The sequence below is a fragment of the Takifugu flavidus genome, chromosome 12 (genome assembly GCF_003711565.1).
Source record: "Takifugu flavidus isolate HTHZ2018 chromosome 12, ASM371156v2, whole genome shotgun sequence".
Lineage (NCBI taxonomy): Eukaryota > Metazoa > Chordata > Actinopteri > Tetraodontiformes > Tetraodontidae > Takifugu > Takifugu flavidus.
In genome coordinates, this window is record NC_079531.1 from 10,519,267 (window position 1) to 10,539,050 (window position 19,784).

Sequence of the window (19,784 nt, forward strand, 5' to 3'; positions counted from 1 at the left end):
TTCAATACTTAAATTTCTCTACTGGTTAGTTATCTTCCCATGTCATCACAACCAAACCATCCATAGCACAAGAATACAAGCTTTTTTTTAGCTTTAGAAAAATGTCTTAGAATTAATAGAATATTAATGTAGCCAAGAGACAGAATATACAAATCCATTTATAGTTAAACACAAAAAACAGAAAAAGGAAAAATCATCTATCCTGTATGTATACAGTTGGCGTCATTTACAAATATTTACAAATGTAAATGACTAGTGAAAATTATTCAATTATTTTCCATAAACACAGGGATAGAGTATTTATGGGGAGAAACGTCCTCCCAGACCCTTTAACTTTGAAAACCACTCACTGAATAATGTCAGCAATGCTTCAGCACCTCGGGGAGAATAGCAAATGTTCTAAATTTTACCCATGACACAGCGAGTGCACCACGATGGCTGAAAACAGCATCTTATACAGTTTAGGTTGGCAGAAACTTGTTTATTGAGCTCCAAACTGAGGGTTTAAGTAAGCACATTTCTCCTGTCCGACTGACCTCCATGATTCCGAAGACGCGCAGGTTCTGACACGTTTCAGCCAGAGAGACAGACAGACAGACAGACAGACAGACAGACAGACAGACAGAGAGAGCGAGAAAGAAGGGAGTGAGAGAAAGAGAGCGCGCTGGCAGGACTGGGATCGGGTCAGAACCGGAGTTGTTTACCGGGAAGATGATGTTTTCCTTACTGACTAAGTGGATCAGAGATCTGAGCGTTGGGTCCTCGTAAGTCCTCTCATGTTGCTCCGTTACCGATACTGCGCATTTTCCACCTGACCATTTATCATGTTGCGCTAAAAGCCGAAACGACATCTGCGCGCACTTTGCGCAAACTCTTGTTTTTATTAATGCCGTTGAAAATTTCCTCCACTGATCCAAAATAAACTTATTTAAACGTCATTTATCCGTGCAGCCTAGTTGTCTCTTCTGTTAGACCTGGGCATGTACAGTAGTTCTGCCATTTAGGGAGGGACAAAACTCCCATTTTTCATGATGACTCGTTATTATGAAAAGTACACTAATTTAGTTCCATGGTAAAATACAGTGTATGCTGGGAAACATCGCAAACAAAAAGTGATTTTTTTTTTTTACGTTCCACATATAGTTGCTGTCTCCGTTCCATACATGCGTTTTACTTGAATAGTTCCTGGAAATGTTAACTGGTCTACTTTTTACTTTTACAAAATCATGAACAGTATTTGACAGTATGTGATTTTACACAGTTGGAGGATTGTTGCATATTGCTTTTAAAAATGTGTCAACCCTGCAGTTTTATAAAAACAGTGTCTTGGTTCACAAGAAGAAATAAAATTCCAGTTGAAAGTTATTTTCAGTTAAGTTATTTTAACTTTTGCAGAGCTGGCCAGGAGCTGAAATATGCTGTTAGATCTCATTTGCAGTGATTTTGAGAATTTGATGGGGACATTTTAAAGGGTACACCTCATCAAGTACATTATTATCTTTTAGTTCTCGTCCAAAATCTGATCGTTGCGGCACCTGACATGAACAAAGGATTGTTTGGATTCAGCTGCCGCAGCTGTGATTGGGCTGCAGTAGCCGTTCTCAGTTTTCTCTTGGTACTCAGGTTGTGTGTCCATCACACAGCCAGTTTCTGTTCCAAACACAATATTGCAGATATAAAACAGTTTCCTAACAATCCTCAATGCTTTTAATAACAACTGCAAGCGGTGTTTTATTTAAAGGACAATCCCTGACCAAAATTAAGTTCTTTTAGTTTTATGGCTTTTAAAAAATATATTTCGTTATTATAAAACTATATTGTTACTATATTTAATTTTGAATACTCTCTGAGTTGTTCATTTGTCCCGAAACCACAACTTTGACACGTTGCTAACAACGCTGAGCAAAATGTAGATGACGCATGTGTGCTGTATGTGACGTCAGTTGTTTCCCACATATAAAACATAATAAAGATATATAATACCAAAGATAAAAACATAATACATCCATAGACTATCCACCCCAAGTTAAATGTCTGTGCACATAAAATCAACAATCTACGTGGTGTGAGAAGCCGGAGAAAATAGGTGACTTTTAAAATTGGACAGTGAGGAGGCCTGTCTCATGTGCAGTTCATTCCACAGTTTTGGAGCTGTAACAGAAAAGGCTCGGTCCCCTCAGAGCTTCAGCCTAGTTTTGGGAACCCTCAGGAGGAGCTGGTCAGCTGATCTGAGAGATCGGCTGGGTGTGTAGTCGGCCGAGGTACAATAGTCCTTTTATCATTGAAATTTAAAAAGTTTAGAACCATCGACGCCTTAACGCATCTAAAGAATTAAGCAGCAGCTTGATCAGGGAGGAATCAGCCTTTTTCAGAGGGAGATAGATCTGGCTGTCATCAGCATAACAGTGGAATCAAATGTCATGCTTCCTGGGAATGGAACCAAGATATAAAGAGTATAAAAGAGCCCTGAACCCTGTGGGACCCCTATGGAGGGCACAGAGTCACCAAGGCTGACACAAAATGTCCAATGAGACAAGTAGGACCTGGGCCAAATGAGCATTTAGGATGTCATTGTCCACTGAATCAACTGCAGAGCTGTTAGCTAAAAAGACATTGTTAGAAATCTCTTAAAAGTGCTGATTCTGTCCATGAGAGTAGACAATCGTCTCTAAGATTTTGGAAAGAAAGGACAACTTAGAAATGGGTCTAATATTTGCCTTAATAGCAGGATCCAGTCCAGGGTTTTTTCTAAATCAGTGGCTGCACAAGTGCATGTTTAAAATTTAAAGGAACCACTCCAGAGGACAGACGGCTATTAATGATGTTGTGTAAATATGGCCCAACGGTGGGGAAAACCTTTAAGAGGTGCGGAGGAACAGGGTCATTGGGCGCGTGTTTGATAACCAATTGAGATGCTCAGTGTCTTTGCGCATGAGTAGAACCACAGAGTACAAAAATATGTCATGAAATAAAAGTTATTTTGGTTAAAATATGTATTAATGAATTGTGCATAAGGGACCATACAATTAAGAAGAAAAAAATATGGGTCTGGAATTGTCCTTTAAAATTTTTTGGGAAAAGTAGCTTTAGTTGTGTTTCCAGGTTCCCTTTAACTGTGAACTGCCCTTGTTCTGCTTTATGTGTGTTGGGACCACTCTCTCACCCAAACGGTAGTCTGACGTGCACTTCCAAAAATATATAACATAACACTACTTGGGGAATCAGTCCAGAACAGCTGTTTTCTCTTTTTTGCCAAACAAATTAAGAAAAAAAATCATAAATAACAATGTTTGTACAAGTCCTCATTAAAACAATCTAAATGCCACCAGATGGACATAAATGTTTGTAACTAGAGTGTAACCCATGTTCATACAGCTCTGCATAGAACCTACACTTAATTCTAAAGTCTCCCTGCAACAGATATCATTAACGACTCCAGATTCCTCACGATTGTAAATTCCCGTCTGTGTTGTTGTGGGAAAGCTTTAGATGTGACACAGAAGAGGCCATGCAAGAGCACGCGAAGAAGGATGCATGCTAATAAAGTTATGAGCTCCTTTACCTCAGTGTTTCTGTGCACTCATTTGACAGTGAGTAAGAACTTCATTTGTCATAAACCGGATAACTGAGTGTGAAGCTGGTTGACTTGCTTTGATCATTTATCTGGACCACGTCACGGACCGTGTTCATCACGTTAGACTCAACGTACTGTATTTCAATGTTTTTTTGGTTTAATTATGTTTATGACTCCTCACAGGAATTACAAGTTTCCAGGACAGCCGCATCCGAGGGCTGCTAACAAAGATCAGCAGCCATCTGCTGTGCACGATGCCTGGGAAGGTGGCCATCGGCAGAAAGAGAGACCTGTGGATAAGTCAGCAAAAACATCTGATCTTCCAGAAACGTCCCAGGCTTTGTCACATCATCTTCATCATCCAAACCAAGGATTCGAGAGTCTGTCGTTACAGACAGGCATGGATAGAATAAACCTTGCTCCGCGCTCTGGGGTGGCAGCAGAAGTTTTACCTCGGAAACGCTTCCTGTCAAAACGTAGAAACAAGGCGAGCAGAGGTCCTTCTAGTTCAGTCAGTACCAGGGAACGTCCAACAAACACTCTTAGTCCTACAAAGTCCTTCAAAGACACAACTTGCCAACCGAAGTCTCACATTTTTTTCCTCAAGACGCACAAAACAGCAAGCAGCACCATTTTAAACATCCTCTACCGTTACGGCGAGAGTAGGAACTTGACCTTTGCCCTCCCTCTGAACAAACACAGTCAGTTATTTTATCCGCACTTCTTTGCCTCCCATTTTGTGGAAGGTGTCAGCAGCAGGAGTGTGAAAGAGTTCAACATCATGTGCAACCACATGAGGTTCAGGAAATCTGAGGTGAGTTCAGGGGGAAGAGGTATAATAAACAGATATAATAAATAAGTCATTTGATGTTTCCTTCCTTTATTATTTAATGTATTAAAATCTAAAGTTCATTTCCTGTGTTGTTTCACAGGTGGCTAAAGTGATGCCTGCAGATACTTTCTACTTTTCAATCCTGAGACATCCAGTTTCCATGATGGAGTCTATTTTTACCTACTACAAGAGCATCCCAGCCTTCCAAAAGACACGCAGCCTCGACAGCTTCCTAGAAAACAGTTGGAGAAGTTATAACACCTCTATTACCAACAATCATTATGCTCACAACGTTTTGGCCTTTGACTTTGGATTTGAGAACAATGTCAATGAAGATGCCGTAGATTTCAGGGACAGAGCCAGGGTGGCCATTGCAGCAATTCAGCGAGACTTCCATCTTATTCTCATCTCTGAATACTTTGACGAGTCCATGATCTTACTCAAGCACGCCCTCTGTTGGTCGCTGGAAGATGTGCTTTCCTTTAAACTAAATAGTCGCAGTAAACAAACGCGACACGCGCTTTCGCCGAACACTACAGAGAAGATCAAGAGGTGGAATGCTTTAGACTGGAGGATCTACCTGCACTTTAACGCCACATTCTGGCACAAAGTGGAGAGTCAGATTGGGAAAGAGCAAATGAAAAGAGAAGTATTGAAGCTCAGACAGCTTCAGGCCAAGCTAAGTCATACTTGCTTGAAAGAAGGTGAAGCAGTTGACCCTGCACACATAAAAGATGCTGGATTAAAGCCATTCCAGTATGGGGCAGCTGTAATTCAGGGTTATAATCTGAACCCAGACATAGATGAGCTCACGAAAACAAAATGTCAGAAATTTATTACACCAGAACTTCAATATACAAACCGTCTCTACACCCAGCAGTTTTCAGAGCTAACCAAGAATAAGAAAAAAGCAGCAAGAATCGCCGCTATACATTCAGGCAAAACCGGTATGAAGGGAACCAGAAAACCTCTCTGGTAATGCAAAGAGAAGCTTAAAAAGAAACACAAGTGCAATTAATAGGAAGATCTGATCATCTCGATGTTTTGGTTATATAACTGGCTGATCAGTGAGGTAATCAAACACTTTAATTGAGAATTTCATTTGTCTACTTCCTCATTCTAATCTCATGTGGAGCTCACAGGTTATTACCTCCGCCGAAGAGATTATGAGAACAATTCAATCCGTCCGTCTGTCTGGCTGTTAGCAGAATAACTCAAAAAGTTATGAACGGATTTCAATTAAATTCTGAGGAAACGGGCGACAGAGGAGCTGATCCAATTGTGGCGATGCTCCAGATTTGACTTTTGATCTCTACAAGATCAGAGCAATGGGGCTGCGACTGCTATTACTACCTGTCTAAGTGATAAAATGTGGGGAAATGAGCAGCTGAGGTCTGCCCTCCCTGGGTGCTTCAAGAAGCAATATAAAGCCATCTGTGGCAAGGAAAAGAAGTGCCGACCTCAGTTACATTAGCAATTCATTAAATTAGGAAATAAAATTCAAGCAGATCTGCGTATTTTATGTCCATAGGGTGTTAGAAAGGCTACGTACTTTCTTCTATGCAAGTTGGTGAAAAGTGAACATAACACATAATCATCTTGATTATTTGATTCTGATTCTCTAATTTCCTTGCATGATGCTTCACACTAACAGTGTTTATTTGTGTCTTTAAATAAAAAAAAATTGAATTGTTAAGAGCAACTGTCATCGCTAAAAATGAAGACATCTCTAATTTAATTCAGCTTTTGTTAGACATCTGACTCCAGGCATTTTCCAGAATCCCAGGTCCTGACCTCCAACAAGCAACAGTGGCAGGGAAAAACTGTCTTTTAACAGGAAGAAACCTTGAGCAGGACCAGGCTCATACCGGATGGCTCAGCCGATGATGAAGTGGTGTTGAAGCTTCATGCACAGCCACAGATGAAAGTGGACGTGAAAATTATAAGCAATGGGATCCACCAGTTCCTGTAAAAACCTGGAAGAGAGCCATTTTAAACATGGCAGTAAAATGTGGTCGTTTCAAAAGCAGGACGGAAAAGTGGAGGTAAAAAGTGCTGAAAATGCACTAATTTGTGAGGCTGCCCAAACAGTCATCCAGATGAAACCTTTGCTCAGCTTCTGCCTTTAAATATGAAATGTAACAAGGCTCTTCTACGCAGATGTAAATCATTTGTGCATTTACAGAAGTAGTGTGCACAAAGCTTTCTCCAGATTGTCAACAGGGTTCAGGTCTGGTCTCTGGTGGTTGAAAATGAGATCTGATGCTCTTGAATGACCAGGTGATTCCATCAATGGACGGTTTTTTCCCTCATGGATCCAGCATATTCCAAGATGGCTGTCAGGATTCCTCAGGCTCGGATGGAGACAGATGGGTTCAGGGAGGAACTAGGAGTATGATTCTTGCTTAGGGTGTAAGAGGTCCTGGGTTCGAATCCCGGACAAGCCCATTCAGGTTTGAAAAAAAAAAAAAAAAGTGATGTTTTCTGAATCTGGTCTCATTCTTTGGATTCATAATGTTGCTGAACCTGGACCAGAGCAACTGCAGCAACCCCAGATCAGAACTTCCCCCATGCTGGTCCAGGAGGCACCAGGCATGATGGGAGAATCACTTCTTACGCTGATGGACCAGGATAAATCTGGACTCACCAGACCAGCTGACCTCCTTCAATGGCTCCAGAGTCTGATCTTTATGCCCCTCAGCAACCTGAACCCTTCAGTCCTGATCAGCCTCACTGATTGGTGGTTTTCTCAAGGCTCCACAGCTCTTCAGTCTCTTGATCTCATGTGGAAACATTCTTCCTCTCACTATGAAACACAGTCCTGAGTTCTGCTGTTGCCTTAGACCATCTGGTTCCACCAAACCTTTTCTCCGCCTACATTTCCCCCTCAAAGACGATGGTTCCCCTCAAAACCTTCCAGTTTCAATAATGGTTGCACAGCTCATCCTTGAAGCAGTTGTTGAGAAGCTGCTCGTTGCATCATTGGGGGTTAAATAACTTAAATAAAGGCAGCATGTGTGGAAAGTATGAGAAACAGCAACACGCAAAGTTACAGAAGGAGAAATTTAAATATATACAGTACTTAACTGCAGATGAACAAGATACAACACATTTATCAACCAATCAGTGTCAACCGTTAAGGGACTGATTAATGTCTAACCTTATTTTGTATTATCACATTAAATCTTTATCTTCCTTCCGATACTTTGGGGCTGACACTCGCTTCAGTTAAGGCTTTGACAAAGAAACAGGTTGAGGAGTCCTTTTCTTGTCTCCTTATTAATAAATGACAACTTCGGCCCCCCTGGTTACACACACTAATGTGACTCTCACAGTTCCAGCTGCTCATAAAGAAAAGGGCCTCTCACACAACATGGTGGGACAAAATACTTGAAAGTGTTTCAAGTACAATGGAAAATGATTCGACAGTCCTCTGTAAAGCTTCCTTAGTTTGAAGAAGCTGCTATTCATCAAATGGCCCTTGGGCCTTCATCTGGGTCCGTGTGGGATTCCACCGTCTCTTTGCTGTCGGCGCTGATGGACTGCTGCTCGGCCAACAGGTCAGTGAGCTTCAAGTCAAGCAACGAGTCTGCAGCCTCTGCTGACACCTGCAGGAGAAACACAGCCACCATTTGTTCACTCGTGTTGCACAGAAACCACATAGGCAACAATGGGACGCAAAACCTTTGGATTTTCACCCTTTCAGCTGAAAGAGTGTGTGTTTTAGACAGACAGCAGTTTTTAAACTATGTTCTACATATTGTAAATATTTGTAGTCTGATATGGCTACTAACACAAGTACTTGAGAGGGTTCCTTTTAGCTCAATCCATCTTTGCTAGATGCAATTAACAGCCACAAGTTTCATGGTAAATATCTTCATAATCTTTTAACAATTAAACCACCAACTGTCTCAATAGCAGACGTATTTTGCATATTTTACCTTTACAGAAGTGACTCATAAGTGAAAGCTCAACAAAATGTGAGTTATGCTTACAATAGGGGCTCCTCTCCTTCTGAGCGTGATTCCATCCTCAAGTAAAGCCTTTGCAGTTTCCTCAAACAGAGCATCGTCATCCAACTCGCCACGACTCTTTAACGCTGTGTACTTGTCAACAAACCTACAGGTGGAAATAATTGGGAAATAGGCAAAAAAAAAAAAAGAGAGATTTGATTGAAGTCCATTTTAAACTTGTAGGAATTTAAGATCTATTATCTTATCATCCAGAAAAAAATCTCAGACCTAAACACAAGACAGACAAAACTGTAGAATGTTGAAATATTTAAACCCATTTCCCATTGCTTGAATGATAATTGTGGGGGGGAAAGCTTAAAAACTACCTCTGACATGTAGAAACAAAGTTGGATTTGGACAGGTCAAAGGCTTGAGGACCACTCCCATACAGATTAAAGAACTTCCTGAAAGGAAAACAATCAAAACAATGTAGTATTCTGGGATGTGTTTGTTAGATAAGCTTTTCAGTCACTGTCACTACTATGAGCAGATCACTTACGCTCTGACTTGGTCCTCTCTGTAGAAGATCTCAGGCACTTTGTCCTGTCTCTTAATGGAAAATCGACAAGGCTTCACATAAAGAGGCTCTTTTTTCGGTGGAAAAGCCTTATAAACATCATACCAAATGGGTTTCTGATGAGGTTTCATCACGCCAGAATGCATCAGGTCTCGAACCCTGTCAATCACACAATCATTTATACAAACATGAGTGATTATATGTGGAATTAACATAGTACTGATAGTATTGATGATAATTCACCAGTGCAATTTACTCTATACTTTGAGTAGATGGAATTCTTTAAGGGGTTCTCGTCGGTCACTGCGATTAACGGTAATAGTAGAAATTTACGGACATCATAATTCAGTTTAAGAGATGATTTCGGGACCTGAACTGCGCGTCATGCTAAAAAATGACGAGGACACTGGAAAGGTGTATCGCAAAGGTTGTCTCCCACAGTTAGTTAACTTCAAATTAAAAAATATTCTTGAAGTAGGTCATATCTTTAAGCAAATACCTGAAACCTGAAAAGAAAAGCGACCACTTAAAAATCTCGTCTTATGAACTGAAAACGCCTCTGTTACACATTCAATTTGACGTTATTGCGCAGATTCCATCATAGTTTCTTACCGAGTGAACACGGTTCCAAACCGTTCCAGTCTGCTGCCGGCCATGTTGGATTCAGTTCTTCTTCGCCGTGTCGGCGTCTTCTTCTCTTTCCTGAATGTCAGCAGGCAACGCACAGCGCCAGATTTGCATTTACCACCACCTAGTGGTGGGGGCTGGTCCTTTAACTATGCAGCTCTGTATAATTATTTTGTAAATATTAATTAAAATTCTCAGATTGTTTTTTAAAGTATATATATATATATATATATATATATATATATATATGTAAATAAAACCCATCTTTAGAATACTTGCTGTTTATTTAGCTATGCAACTTGAAATTTAGTAAGAGAAGAATCTGTTATCATAATCTCTGTGACGTTTATCTGTTTAATTTAGTAACCATACATTTATTTTTCCACCTTTCTTTCCAATAAAAGACAAGTCCTGTTCTGAAGGTCCTGCTACTATCCATATTATAGCCGATCCAAAACTTTCTGTGTTATGAGTTTTAAATTCCACCTTTAACCTTATGTTATGATACTTTCTTAAGAAAACAGCTTCAGACAATAAAGAAAGCATTATAAGACATTACATTCGCAATAAATTTGACTCCACTTAACATACTCAACTTAACTTTTCATTGGTAAATGTTATCGGACAGTACAGAGCATCCGAAATAACCATGATAAAACCGGAATTAAGTTTTACAGTCCCAGATCTTCTTTCTTCACTTTGGAACCAAGCAGCGAATTTCCAACGTCCACACACTTTGTTGAATAGGGCGCTGCAAAATAAAATAACAAAATGCTGGGTCCTGAGCAGAAACTGATAAGAAAATAACATTTTAAAATGAGAGTTGTACATACCGTTGGTTGCTTGCAGCCATGACAAAGCTTTCTGTGCAAGGAGACTCCACTCGTCCTCAGCGTCCATCTTCTCACCATGAAGCCAGATCAGAGCCAAAATGGTGGCCCACACTTCATCCTCCATCTAATTGAACAAACCAAAGAAAACAGAGAGCAAGCAAGACACAGCAACAGATGTTAAATATGAAAGATTAAAAAATAAGAATCTAGACAATTTCTAAAAATGTATTCGACACTTGTCCACATTAAAAGAAAACAAGGACACAAACGCTTACAGTATATTCTGGGCATATATTTTTAAAATGGGTTCCAATTTGACTCCTAACGCTTCTCCCTAACTCTGGACATTTAACCCAACTTCATTTTATTCTTCTTGATTATTTTCATGATTGTTGTTGTTATATGTATATATTCTTTTTACGATACCTTATTATTGCCCGTTGCCTCAGGCTTTGCTTTCCTCAGCTCATCAATTGTCTTTCCTAGTGCATCAGCCAGATGTGAATCTAACGCCCAGCAGCCAGAGGCTTTCTGCAGGGAGACCAACTGCAGCAAAAGGTCCTGGGGAGGCGGGTCAGGAATATCGTCCTCACCTAGGACAAACAAACAAACAAATAAAGAAATAACCAATCATCCCTGTGTTGATAGTGAGATTTATTTGACAGAATTCTCTGTTGCCTACCTGGAGCACTGCCTGCATAATCATCTTCTAAACATGAGAAGCAATTAGAAAAGAATGAAGACAAAAACAAAAAGAGGATAATATTACACAAAGGAAACAATTAGAAACAAGTAGATCTAACTTGCAACTACAAAAAAAACTTTACTATTTAAAACAACTACTACATAATCATCCCATAACCCTGCCTTTACAATATGTTAATCAGTTAATAAATTAACTCACCCAACTGTTAAACCCTGACACTGATGATGAAGCATTAGATGGATTTGTGGAAGAGGAATGAACTGAAAATGTGATTGTATTGTTTTGTATTTCATGCGTTACAACTGAGCACTGTTGAGTTATTGTGAATGAGTTGAATAAAGTTTGACTTTTCAGACTGTTTTGTTTCACTTAACGCGCCTTTTGTATGATTATAGACTCGTTCATTAATATTGCACCTTATAGTACAAGAAATACGGCATTCAAATCTTGGTGTGCTCCACCAACCGAAGACAGAAAATTCATTGGTCCCAAGAAAAAGAGCTGCAGTAAAATTTTGTGGCGTCAGCTTAAGGGTAACTGATGTAAAAGATGTGATGACAATTTTGGCAAGAAGGTCGTTTTAAATATTCTGCCACACTCAACCATAGGTCTTTGTCCACAATGAAATACAGCCTTGAAATACAACTGAAGAGAGACAATTCATTGCTGTCCAAGAAGTTGTAATTAAATACTCAATTGAACCTATTCAGTGTTTCATTCTGTAGTTTTTCCATGTTGAATTACAGTCAAGCATCATAGGTGCAGACGGAGTTCTTGACTTTGGACATCCCTTCGATACTGACTTGGATTTCATGCCAGCACCTACAGAACAAACCACCTTTGCTACACAAATAACTATCCAGAAGGAAATGTGTGCCACGTGTTGCAGATTTGAGTCAACATCTGTGTGTTGGATTTGAGAGCGATCTTTTGTGTTACTTCACTTTAAAGTAGGAATCTAAGACACACATGGCAGCGAAAGGCTCACTGGATTTCACAGTATGTTTGGTCAGATTAGTGAAGTGTGGAAACGTGCATCACTCCGCTTTTACTCACGAAGCATCCCATCTCCAGGATCTGAAGCCACCATGGGACTACAGCGACGCAGTATCTGGTCTGCTATGGACCCCCCTTTAAAACAAAAGCAAAATCAAATAAACTCCAGTGGTACTTCAGCAGTCAAAAGCACATTGCTTTTAAAAATAAAAAAAATCATTTTCCTGAACAATCAACATAAAAGGACTTGTGCAATTGCATCTGCTACTTTAAATTTGTCTTGTGTTTCATAGGATTAACTGGGAATAAAAGTAGAAAAGTTAAAGGCTGAAGATCAACAGCTGGTAGGCTCCTTATTTTTTTTAACCGTTTAATAATTAAACATTTAAAATAATCTTTCTGTGGAACGTAAAGCTCTCAAGTTTCAAAGGGCCCACCTGCGGCTTATAGTGTTATAGGCTTATATGTGTATTATTCTTAAATTTTATGAAAATTCAAGTTGTGTCTACAGTGTAAAATTTACGGTACTTTAAAGTAGGAATCTAAGACACATGGCAGTGAAAGGCTCACTGGATTTTTACAGTACGTTTGGTCAGAGTAGTGAAGTGTGGAAACGTGCATCACTCCGCTTTTACTCACGAGGTTTCCTCATTCCAAAACCTGAAGCCATCCTAGGGGAAATCCCAGGCATGCACACTTTAAAACAAAAGCAAAATCAAATAAACTCCAGTGGTACTTCAGCAGTCAAAAGCACATTGCTTTTAAAAATAAAAAAAATCATTTTCCTGAAGAATCAACTTAAAGGACTTTAATTTTTTGAGAATATGTGCAATTGCATCTGCTACTTTAAATTTGCTAGCGTCTTGTGTTTCGTAGGATTAACTGGGGATAAAAGTAGAAAAGTTAAAGGCTGAAGATCAACAGCTGGTAGGCTCCTTTTTTTTTTAACCGTTTAATAATTAAACATTTAAAATAATCTTTCTGTGGAACGTAAAGCTCTCAAGTTTCAAAGGGCCCACCTGCGGCTTATAGTGTTTAGGCTTATATGTGTATTATTCTTAAATTTTATGAAAATTCAAGTTGTGTCTACAGTGTAGAATTTACAGTAGTTTAAAGTAGGAATCTAAGAGACACATGGCAGCAAAAGGTCTTCTAGTGAAGCGTGGAAATGTGCATCACTCTACTTTTACCTTGGTATGATGCAGAACAACAACCCATCAGAGGCATACCGCCGTACATCATCTGCCCTTTAAAAGAAAAGGTCAGCACATTACAAAAAGGATTTGAGAATGACACAAATATTTGTTTTCCCAGATTTTGCTGCTTCAGGTTCCTCACATGTCACGATGGTGTTCTGAAGAATAATTAGAAGAGCTCTGTGTGTGTGTGTGTGTGTGTGGAAAGTTTTAGTTCCAGTCAGCAATCTGCTCTGCAACGGTGTGAGTGAGCCCACATATTGTCAGTGTGCTCTCATCTACTCCTTTTCTGGATTAAGAAAATCAATTAACTGATAGGAACGCGTCCTTCTCCTAAACACTAGGTGGCGATAAGCATCTTTTCAGCAGGTTAATACAGCCCCCTTTCTGGTTGACCTATGATGTCACATAATAAACACCTGTTTACAGGCCACAGACCCGCAGTTTCCAAAGGAATTATCTGGGTGTCTTAGTCGGATAAGGAGAACTCCAATATTAGTCGGAGTAACGCCTTTACACGTATTTCAGTTGTCCAGTTCTAGTGGGATTAAGGCAATAATTCATTTCTTTTCAAGTGTCCTGTCGACGTACGGCGTGACTACTCAATCTATTGCAATGATTCTGATTACATTCTGGACTATATCCAAGTGGAGGCAGCAGACATTGTGACAAAGATTTGTTTCATTCTCAGACCAGTTGTAAACACGCCGGGAATGTAGTTTTTGCTGGAATGACACTTACTTAGTGTTGAAATATTTCTCAGCAGCAACGGTCCTTGAATCACCTCACCAGCATCTTTATTGACACCAATGAAAGCAGTGAAGGAACTGCTCACTCCCGACTGGACGCTGACCTCCACCACCTCCTCTTTAACATTTTTATCCCCCACCTCGCCCTCCATCTCCAGAGAGCGAATAAGAGTGCGAGCAGCCAACCTGTGGACCGTCAACCTGCACACACAAGACAAACGCGCAACAATTCCAGGGACCTCTAAAGCCCTCGGCGACGAGCTTCGATTATCATTCTAGCAAACTATTCTTTTGTCTCATTTAATGTTTATTCTTGTCCTCTTATCTTGGTTCTCCTACATGCTTACCTGTTGTCCTCTGTTGGTTTGAGACAGAAGTGGAGTTTATTCTGATAGGGCTGACCAGCCAGGCTGTAGTTCAATGTCACGTGGCCCTCTGCTGCTTTTGAGCTCTGCGGAATCCCCCCCCATCCCAGAGTGGGTCATCCCATTTGCAGGGGCACAACTGTAGATATTAAATGAATCCAAACCAGCACGTCTCTTACCAGCCCAGTGAGCCGAGCATAAACCAGCGACCGCTGACCCTGGAAAATTGAAGTGATTGGTGGAGAGAGAACGGCGGCAGAGACTTCCTTCGGCAAGTCCCACACAAGCGAGACGTTCATCACAGCCGGCTGAAGTGCAAATTTCAACGACTGCATCACCTGGTGAAGAAGAATTGGAACGAGCTTGACATTTTATTTTCTTACATTTTTTCTATCTCCTGTTAACTGCTGCTTTTCCTCAAAAGGTCTGACAGGAGCTGTACCGTCAGCCTTTATCCTTTATCTCCATGGCTCCACCACATGGTCACTGTTGTTTATCGCTTAAATTATACCACATCATATTCCCCACTTTCAAAAATTAGAATAAAAATATAAACTTTGCATGTATATAAACCTGTATACATTCCAAGTTTTGTCACCATTTTGGGCTTTCCCAAATATTCCTACTTCTACAAAACAAATTCCTCTCTAAACTACAGTATGAGGACATTTTTTACCATTGCAAAACTGATTATTGTGTTCTAATCAGTTTAACTTTACTGATCATATTTGTTAGACTCACGTGAGTCTAGTATTTTATTTTATTTTTTTTTAACAGTTTTTACAGTTCACGGCACGTGGCTGTAATTCATTCTTGCAACGGATGTATCATCCATTCCTAAAGGTCTAATAAATAATATAACATGTTCAGGTTTTTGGATATTAAACTGCCCAACATGAATAAAGTGGATGAGAGCTTCTCCAAAATGTTAAACATTGTCACTACTGAAGGATATGGTTGCCTTACTTTGGGCTGCATCCTGTCGCTGCCTGTGATGAACTGGGCGTGTCCTCCTCCTTCCTTGGCCAGTCCATTAATGAGTGCAGAACTGGAGCCTTCCCCGATGCCAAAGGAGAAACACCTACAATGCACGAATAAGCATGAGGACACACGCTGCAGGTACCCTGTATTGGTTATTTATTTGTGGTTTTACCTGTGGGAGGCGGAATTCTTCTTCACCAGACTGATAACTTCTTTGGTGTTGCACACCTCTCCGTCAGTAAAGACAAAAACCTCAATAGGAGAGGGTATAACAGCATGTGAATAACAGCTAGAGCCATAGAACCTGTGTTCAAGGTCGATCAGATGACTTTCAATGCAGCATAGAGCACATTAAAATAATCAACATATCTTTCATTCAATTAAAAACTCCAGAAGGACACTGTAAACAACAGCCAGCTGCAATCAATATCATGTTATACCAACCTCAACAGGAGGCTGTTTCAGTCTCATCTCTAAGAAGCCTAATTTAGTCTCACTGTCCTTTCTTTTATTCAGACCTTTATAACCAGTTAATGTACCAGTACATGTTTCAGTTCATTTGGGGTTTTGGGTGAGACAGTTCAAAGACAGAAGACACATGTGTGTTTGCGTGAAGGGAGTTCTATTACTTGTCGAGGTTGATTCGGAATGCAGGTCTGACTGAAAATATGTTGGAGGGGCCTCAGGATCTCCGTTCCTCCCAGATTCGCATCGATCGTCTTAACCTTCTTCAACGCCTCGTCCATGGTCTTCTGGGTGTACTCCACACTTTTACTGCAATGGATGGATGGACAGATAGACTTCATATAGCAACATACTTAAATTTAAAGGGGAAAAATTGTATTTTCACTGCACTGCCCAGGTCCACATGAATATGTCCACCTTAAGCTTTGACACAAGACAACTTCTTCCATTATTTGGAAAGTCTGGTTCACTCTGAGGTGCCACCAACAACCAACTAGTGTGTTAGAAAACAGGCTGCATGATTTGGTCTGTGTTAATGGCCTGTGTCTCATGAGCAGCTGTCCAGCTGTCTTCCAACACTTTTAATGTAGCATGATATGACCAACAAGCTGATTTGAAACAATACAGAATTCATGAAACGCAAACACAGTCCACTAAAACACAGCTAGGGTTGGGATTGTAAACTTTGTTAGTCAGTGTGTGGATTGGACTTTCCAGCTACTTTACAAACTTTAATCAATGCACAGTGCGACTTACGGGAAGATGTGTTCAAAGCTGGAGCCAAAAGTGTAAATGTTGAAATAGCAGCCCATTGGTAAGCTCTTCAACAGTAGCAGCAGAGTATCCTAAAAGCAGGGGGGAAGGGGACAGCATCAAGGCCATGCTGTGACTGATAAATGTTCAGAGCGTTACTGAGAAAGACGACATATGATGAGTACCCTGGCACTAGCAATGCAAGTCTCGTTCGTCTTGGAGCGATTCAGAGGTGAACTCATACTTCCAGAGCAATCCATTAAGAACACAAACTCTCCACATGAGGCAAATGAAGACATCACAGCCTTGGGGAACTCAGGATAGAGACTCAGCATCACTACTGGGTCAGCCATCAGGGATGCTAACACACAGTGGACAGACAGACACGGGTCAGGGTTCAAACACACACAAGTGTCTCTGCATAAGGGACTTGTTGACAAACTCACAAGGCTTGGCAGAGTTCTTCCCTGCTTCCACCAATGCAGTGGGCTGGTGAGCATCTTGGTAATAAATCAGCAGCTCCACATCGCGGTCAAATTTATGTCCAGGTGCCAACTTGACCTGTAGTTATTTAAGCGTTCTCATTAATAGAGATGTAATGAAAATAAGAGCCACATGCAGCAGCAGCATGCCAGCAGCATACGTACCGTGGTCTGGGTTTTCTCTGTGTTAAGATACTGGAGAGGGTCCAGGGAACAATTGGACTCCACTTTAGAGACAGGATGAGTAGAGGACACTCGGACACACAGAGACAGGGTGTAGGGCACCTCAGAGGCTGCAACACTGCTCACCTGGACACTGGAGGATTTGCTACCTATAAACAACAAAAACATACGTTTATCTGGATATAAAAATACATTTTTCAACTTCATGTGCAGACAAATTCTATATAACAGTAATTGTTGAACCTAATAAAAAGGCAGAAAAGGGCAGAGGATGTGAAATAACTCACAACCTGACACCAGTAAAAGGATCAATACATTAATGAAACAAATAGCACTGACTGAGCAAAGATATCCACTAAAAGGTGATATTAATAATTAGATTTGGAACTGATATCTCACAATTTACTGTAAATTATTTTTTTATGTAGGTGAGTGTGTGTTTTTATACCGTGTGGAATGTACGGTTAACTTTCTAATGAAAAACTGTTTATAGAAATAACCACAAAAGAGAAAGTGTTTATTGTGCTCTGTCCTGACCTCTTGTGGTCCTTTTTATTACTGCAACTGAAAAGCCCAAGAGGCAATATTGTACCTTCCGAATAATTAATAGTGAAAAGCCATTCCCCTGATGTTCTTTATATCACTGCGCCATATTTTAGTATTTCCTATCTACATATAAACTTGATCTGTAAGAAACATGTCACCCATCATATAACAGGAAATCAGATTAATGTTGCAATGTTGTTATTGTAAACATTTTTAGCCATTTAAAGCATAAGAGGATTTTGTACAGGATGTAATGTAACATACATTTTAAAGTAATAAATAAACTGAATAGATAGTTAGATAGATACTTTACTAATCCTGCAACTAATAGGTGTAGTGTTTTATTTTAGAATGATCTGTAGGAATCTTTTACATTTTTCCTACCCTCAGGTTGGTAGCGGGGATTCAGTACAGCAGGCAGGCAAAACCTCAGCCCGTCATCGGCCTCCACGGCCAGTTCAATAACATATTCCAGCCGGATGGAGGCACTTTGTCCTGGAGGAAGACTGCCTACTCTCAAGGAAAATATATCTGGAGTCTCATCACTCTCTTCCAGCAGGAAGGCCTGCTGACCCGAGCTCAGAGCATCATCGTACTCTTCATGAGCCTGGAGAGAAAGAAGACAAAAGTTGTTTTTTTATGTCGCATCTCGCTGGAATGATTGACCAGCTCACCTGTTGCTTTTCCTTGACTTCAGCTACAATCTCTTTCTGTCCAACGGTGGCACTGAAGTGACAGACGGCAGCATCTCCAGGAAGAGGAAAGACAAAAACGGCCTCGACGGCTTTGTCTTCACTGTTCTCGTAGTTTAGAGTGGAAACCACGGAGGCAACATGATCTCGGACCTCCACGTCCACCCCCACACTCTTCAGCGGAACTAAAAGAGAAACCAAAAACATTGATTTTTGTTTTAACTTTCTATGGTTTTTGTTTTTCTTTCTTACCTGGTTCCTTATTAATGGTGACGAGACCACAGCAAGACATTTTGGGTCTGGAAAACAAAATCATGCTAAGTTTTGATGAAGGTTGCTGACAAACTATAAAGTAAAATTAGTAATCTTACTGAAACTGCATCTGACCATCATTAGAAAGTACTTTATAATATGTGTGGTGGTAGAATTCTCCAATGTACTGATCAGATCAATGCCACTTTGATCAGGAAGTTATGGCAAAAAAATAAAAATCAAATTTCGATGCGTTATCAACTTGGATGCCAAAAAAGACACATTACAGAAAATACAGTGGTTAAAGTCAGGCTGTGGAATTAAGGGACTTTTAATTTCCCAGTTGCGCAGTCATGTTTACCTTCTGTGGGCCTATATTCCGCGGAAGCGCTCGCCCTGCTACACGACAGCTGCGAGTCAAAACCCGCACACAAAACACAAATTCGGGGCAAAGTTTCCTACCGTTGACGGTGAATGGTAAGTCTCTGGGGTACCTTTGCGGGAACTTGCAGGATTGTGTCGCCAACGCCTCCTGGTCCAGGAATCACGCTACTTATGGACACGCCCACATATTAGGTCATCGTTCTTGACGCTGCGGGACCGCCTTTCTCCGGTCAATGGGCAAGAAAATGAGGCAAGCTTCGATTTATAAAAGTTTATTGATAGGATGTGATATTATCGATCATGGATCCCTTTGCAAAGCTAGTTGAGGCGAAAGATGTAATGAACAATATAAACAAGATAAAAGCAGGACTTTATCATTTTTACACGTCCTTTCTTAGATTTGCTCGTTGAGTTTACTTAGTTTATTTTGTTGATACAGGGAGTCCGATCTTTTAGCAACAGTAGACTCCGAGTAGTCAACTTTTGTGGTTTCCTTTTCTGCAGCCTCTCTCTTTCCAACCACAGCAGTTTTAACAGGAAGAAAAACCTGAGCAAGGGATCTGACCTCAGGTGTGCAAGCAGACCACTAAGTGTTCTACATATCAAACAAAACATAATATTGGTGCATAATATGTCGT

At 40.4% G+C, this 19,784-nt stretch overlaps 3 protein-coding genes across 7 annotated transcripts; 1 reads left to right on the forward strand and 2 right to left on the reverse strand.

Moving 5' to 3' along the window:
* The first annotated feature begins 630 nt into the window (after positions 1-630).
* LOC130535618 (galactose-3-O-sulfotransferase 2-like) lies at positions 631-6,102 on the forward strand. The gene is made up of 3 exons (XM_057050779.1): positions 631-764; positions 3,758-4,388; positions 4,507-6,102. Exons 1-3 carry the CDS (start codon positions 712-714, stop codon positions 5,383-5,385), a joined length of 1,563 nt encoding a protein of 520 aa, XP_056906759.1. The 5' UTR covers positions 631-711; the 3' UTR covers positions 5,386-6,102.
* A 1,348-nt stretch (positions 6,103-7,450) lies between these two features.
* mrps23 (mitochondrial ribosomal protein S23) lies at positions 7,451-9,657 on the reverse strand. Its single transcript, XM_057050786.1, has 5 exons — positions 9,549-9,657; positions 8,919-9,095; positions 8,746-8,823; positions 8,402-8,525; positions 7,451-8,014 (listed from the first exon to the last, which is right to left on the reverse strand). Exons 1-5 carry the CDS (start codon positions 9,590-9,592, stop codon positions 7,877-7,879), a joined length of 561 nt encoding a protein of 186 aa, XP_056906766.1. The 5' UTR covers positions 9,593-9,657; the 3' UTR covers positions 7,451-7,876.
* Positions 9,658-9,897: 240 nt separating this feature from the next.
* Positions 9,898-18,919, reverse strand: LOC130535616 (von Willebrand factor A domain-containing protein 5A-like). 5 transcript variants are annotated; one of them, XM_057050770.1, is made up of 20 exons: positions 18,763-18,919; positions 18,493-18,695; positions 18,203-18,425; positions 17,255-17,421; positions 17,054-17,168; positions 16,793-16,968; positions 16,611-16,699; positions 16,019-16,163; positions 15,562-15,641; positions 15,375-15,489; positions 14,588-14,746; positions 14,391-14,494; positions 14,036-14,244; positions 13,289-13,345; positions 12,738-12,794; positions 12,159-12,233; positions 11,079-11,105; positions 10,823-10,989; positions 10,397-10,520; positions 9,898-10,314 (listed from the first exon to the last, which is right to left on the reverse strand). In XM_057050770.1, exons 1-20 carry the CDS (start codon positions 18,824-18,826, stop codon positions 10,235-10,237), a joined length of 2,436 nt encoding a protein of 811 aa, XP_056906750.1. In that variant the 5' UTR covers positions 18,827-18,919; the 3' UTR covers positions 9,898-10,234. The 5 variants fall into 5 exon arrangements, with proteins under 5 accessions (XP_056906750.1, XP_056906753.1, XP_056906752.1 ...); XM_057050773.1 differs by lacking the exon at positions 12,738-12,794; XM_057050772.1 differs by lacking the exon at positions 11,079-11,105.
* Positions 18,920-19,784: the final 865 nt, after the last annotated feature.

What these genes read in the sequence shown, in the direction of transcription:
- LOC130535618 (XM_057050779.1), top strand. Translation starts at nt 712, where the DNA reads ATGATGTTTTCCTTACTGACTAAGTGGATCAGAGATCTGAGCGTTGGG. An exon ending in GATCTGAGCGTTGGGTCCTC is followed by an intron (nt 765 to 3,757) that starts GTAAGTCCTCTC and finishes GACTCCTCACAG; the next exon opens with GAATTACAAGTTTCCAGGAC. An exon ending in TGAGGTTCAGGAAATCTGAG is followed by an intron (nt 4,389 to 4,506) that starts GTGAGTTCAGGG and finishes GTTGTTTCACAG; the next exon opens with GTGGCTAAAGTGATGCCTGC.
- mrps23 (XM_057050786.1), bottom strand. Translation starts at nt 9,592, where the DNA reads ATGGCCGGCAGCAGACTGGAACGGTTTGGAACCGTGTTCACTCG. An exon ending in TTTGTTTCTACATGTCAGAG is followed by an intron (nt 8,526 to 8,745) that starts GTAGTTTTTAAG and finishes TTCCACCTGTAG; the next exon opens with GTTTGTTGACAAGTACACAG. An exon ending in GAAGGAGAGGAGCCCCTATT is followed by an intron (nt 8,015 to 8,401) that starts GTAAGCATAACT and finishes TTTCTCCTGCAG; the next exon opens with GTGTCAGCAGAGGCTGCAGA.
- LOC130535616 (XM_057050770.1), bottom strand. Translation starts at nt 18,826, where the DNA reads ATGATTTTGTTTTCCAGACCCAAAATGTCTTGCTGTGGTCTCGTCACC. An exon ending in AAGTCAAGGAAAAGCAACAG is followed by an intron (nt 18,426 to 18,492) that starts GTGAGCTGGTCA and finishes CTTTCTCTCCAG; the next exon opens with GCTCATGAAGAGTACGATGA. An exon ending in TTATGCAGGCAGTGCTCCAG is followed by an intron (nt 10,990 to 11,078) that starts GTAGGCAACAGA and finishes TGTTTGTCCTAG; the next exon opens with GTGAGGACGATATTCCTGAC.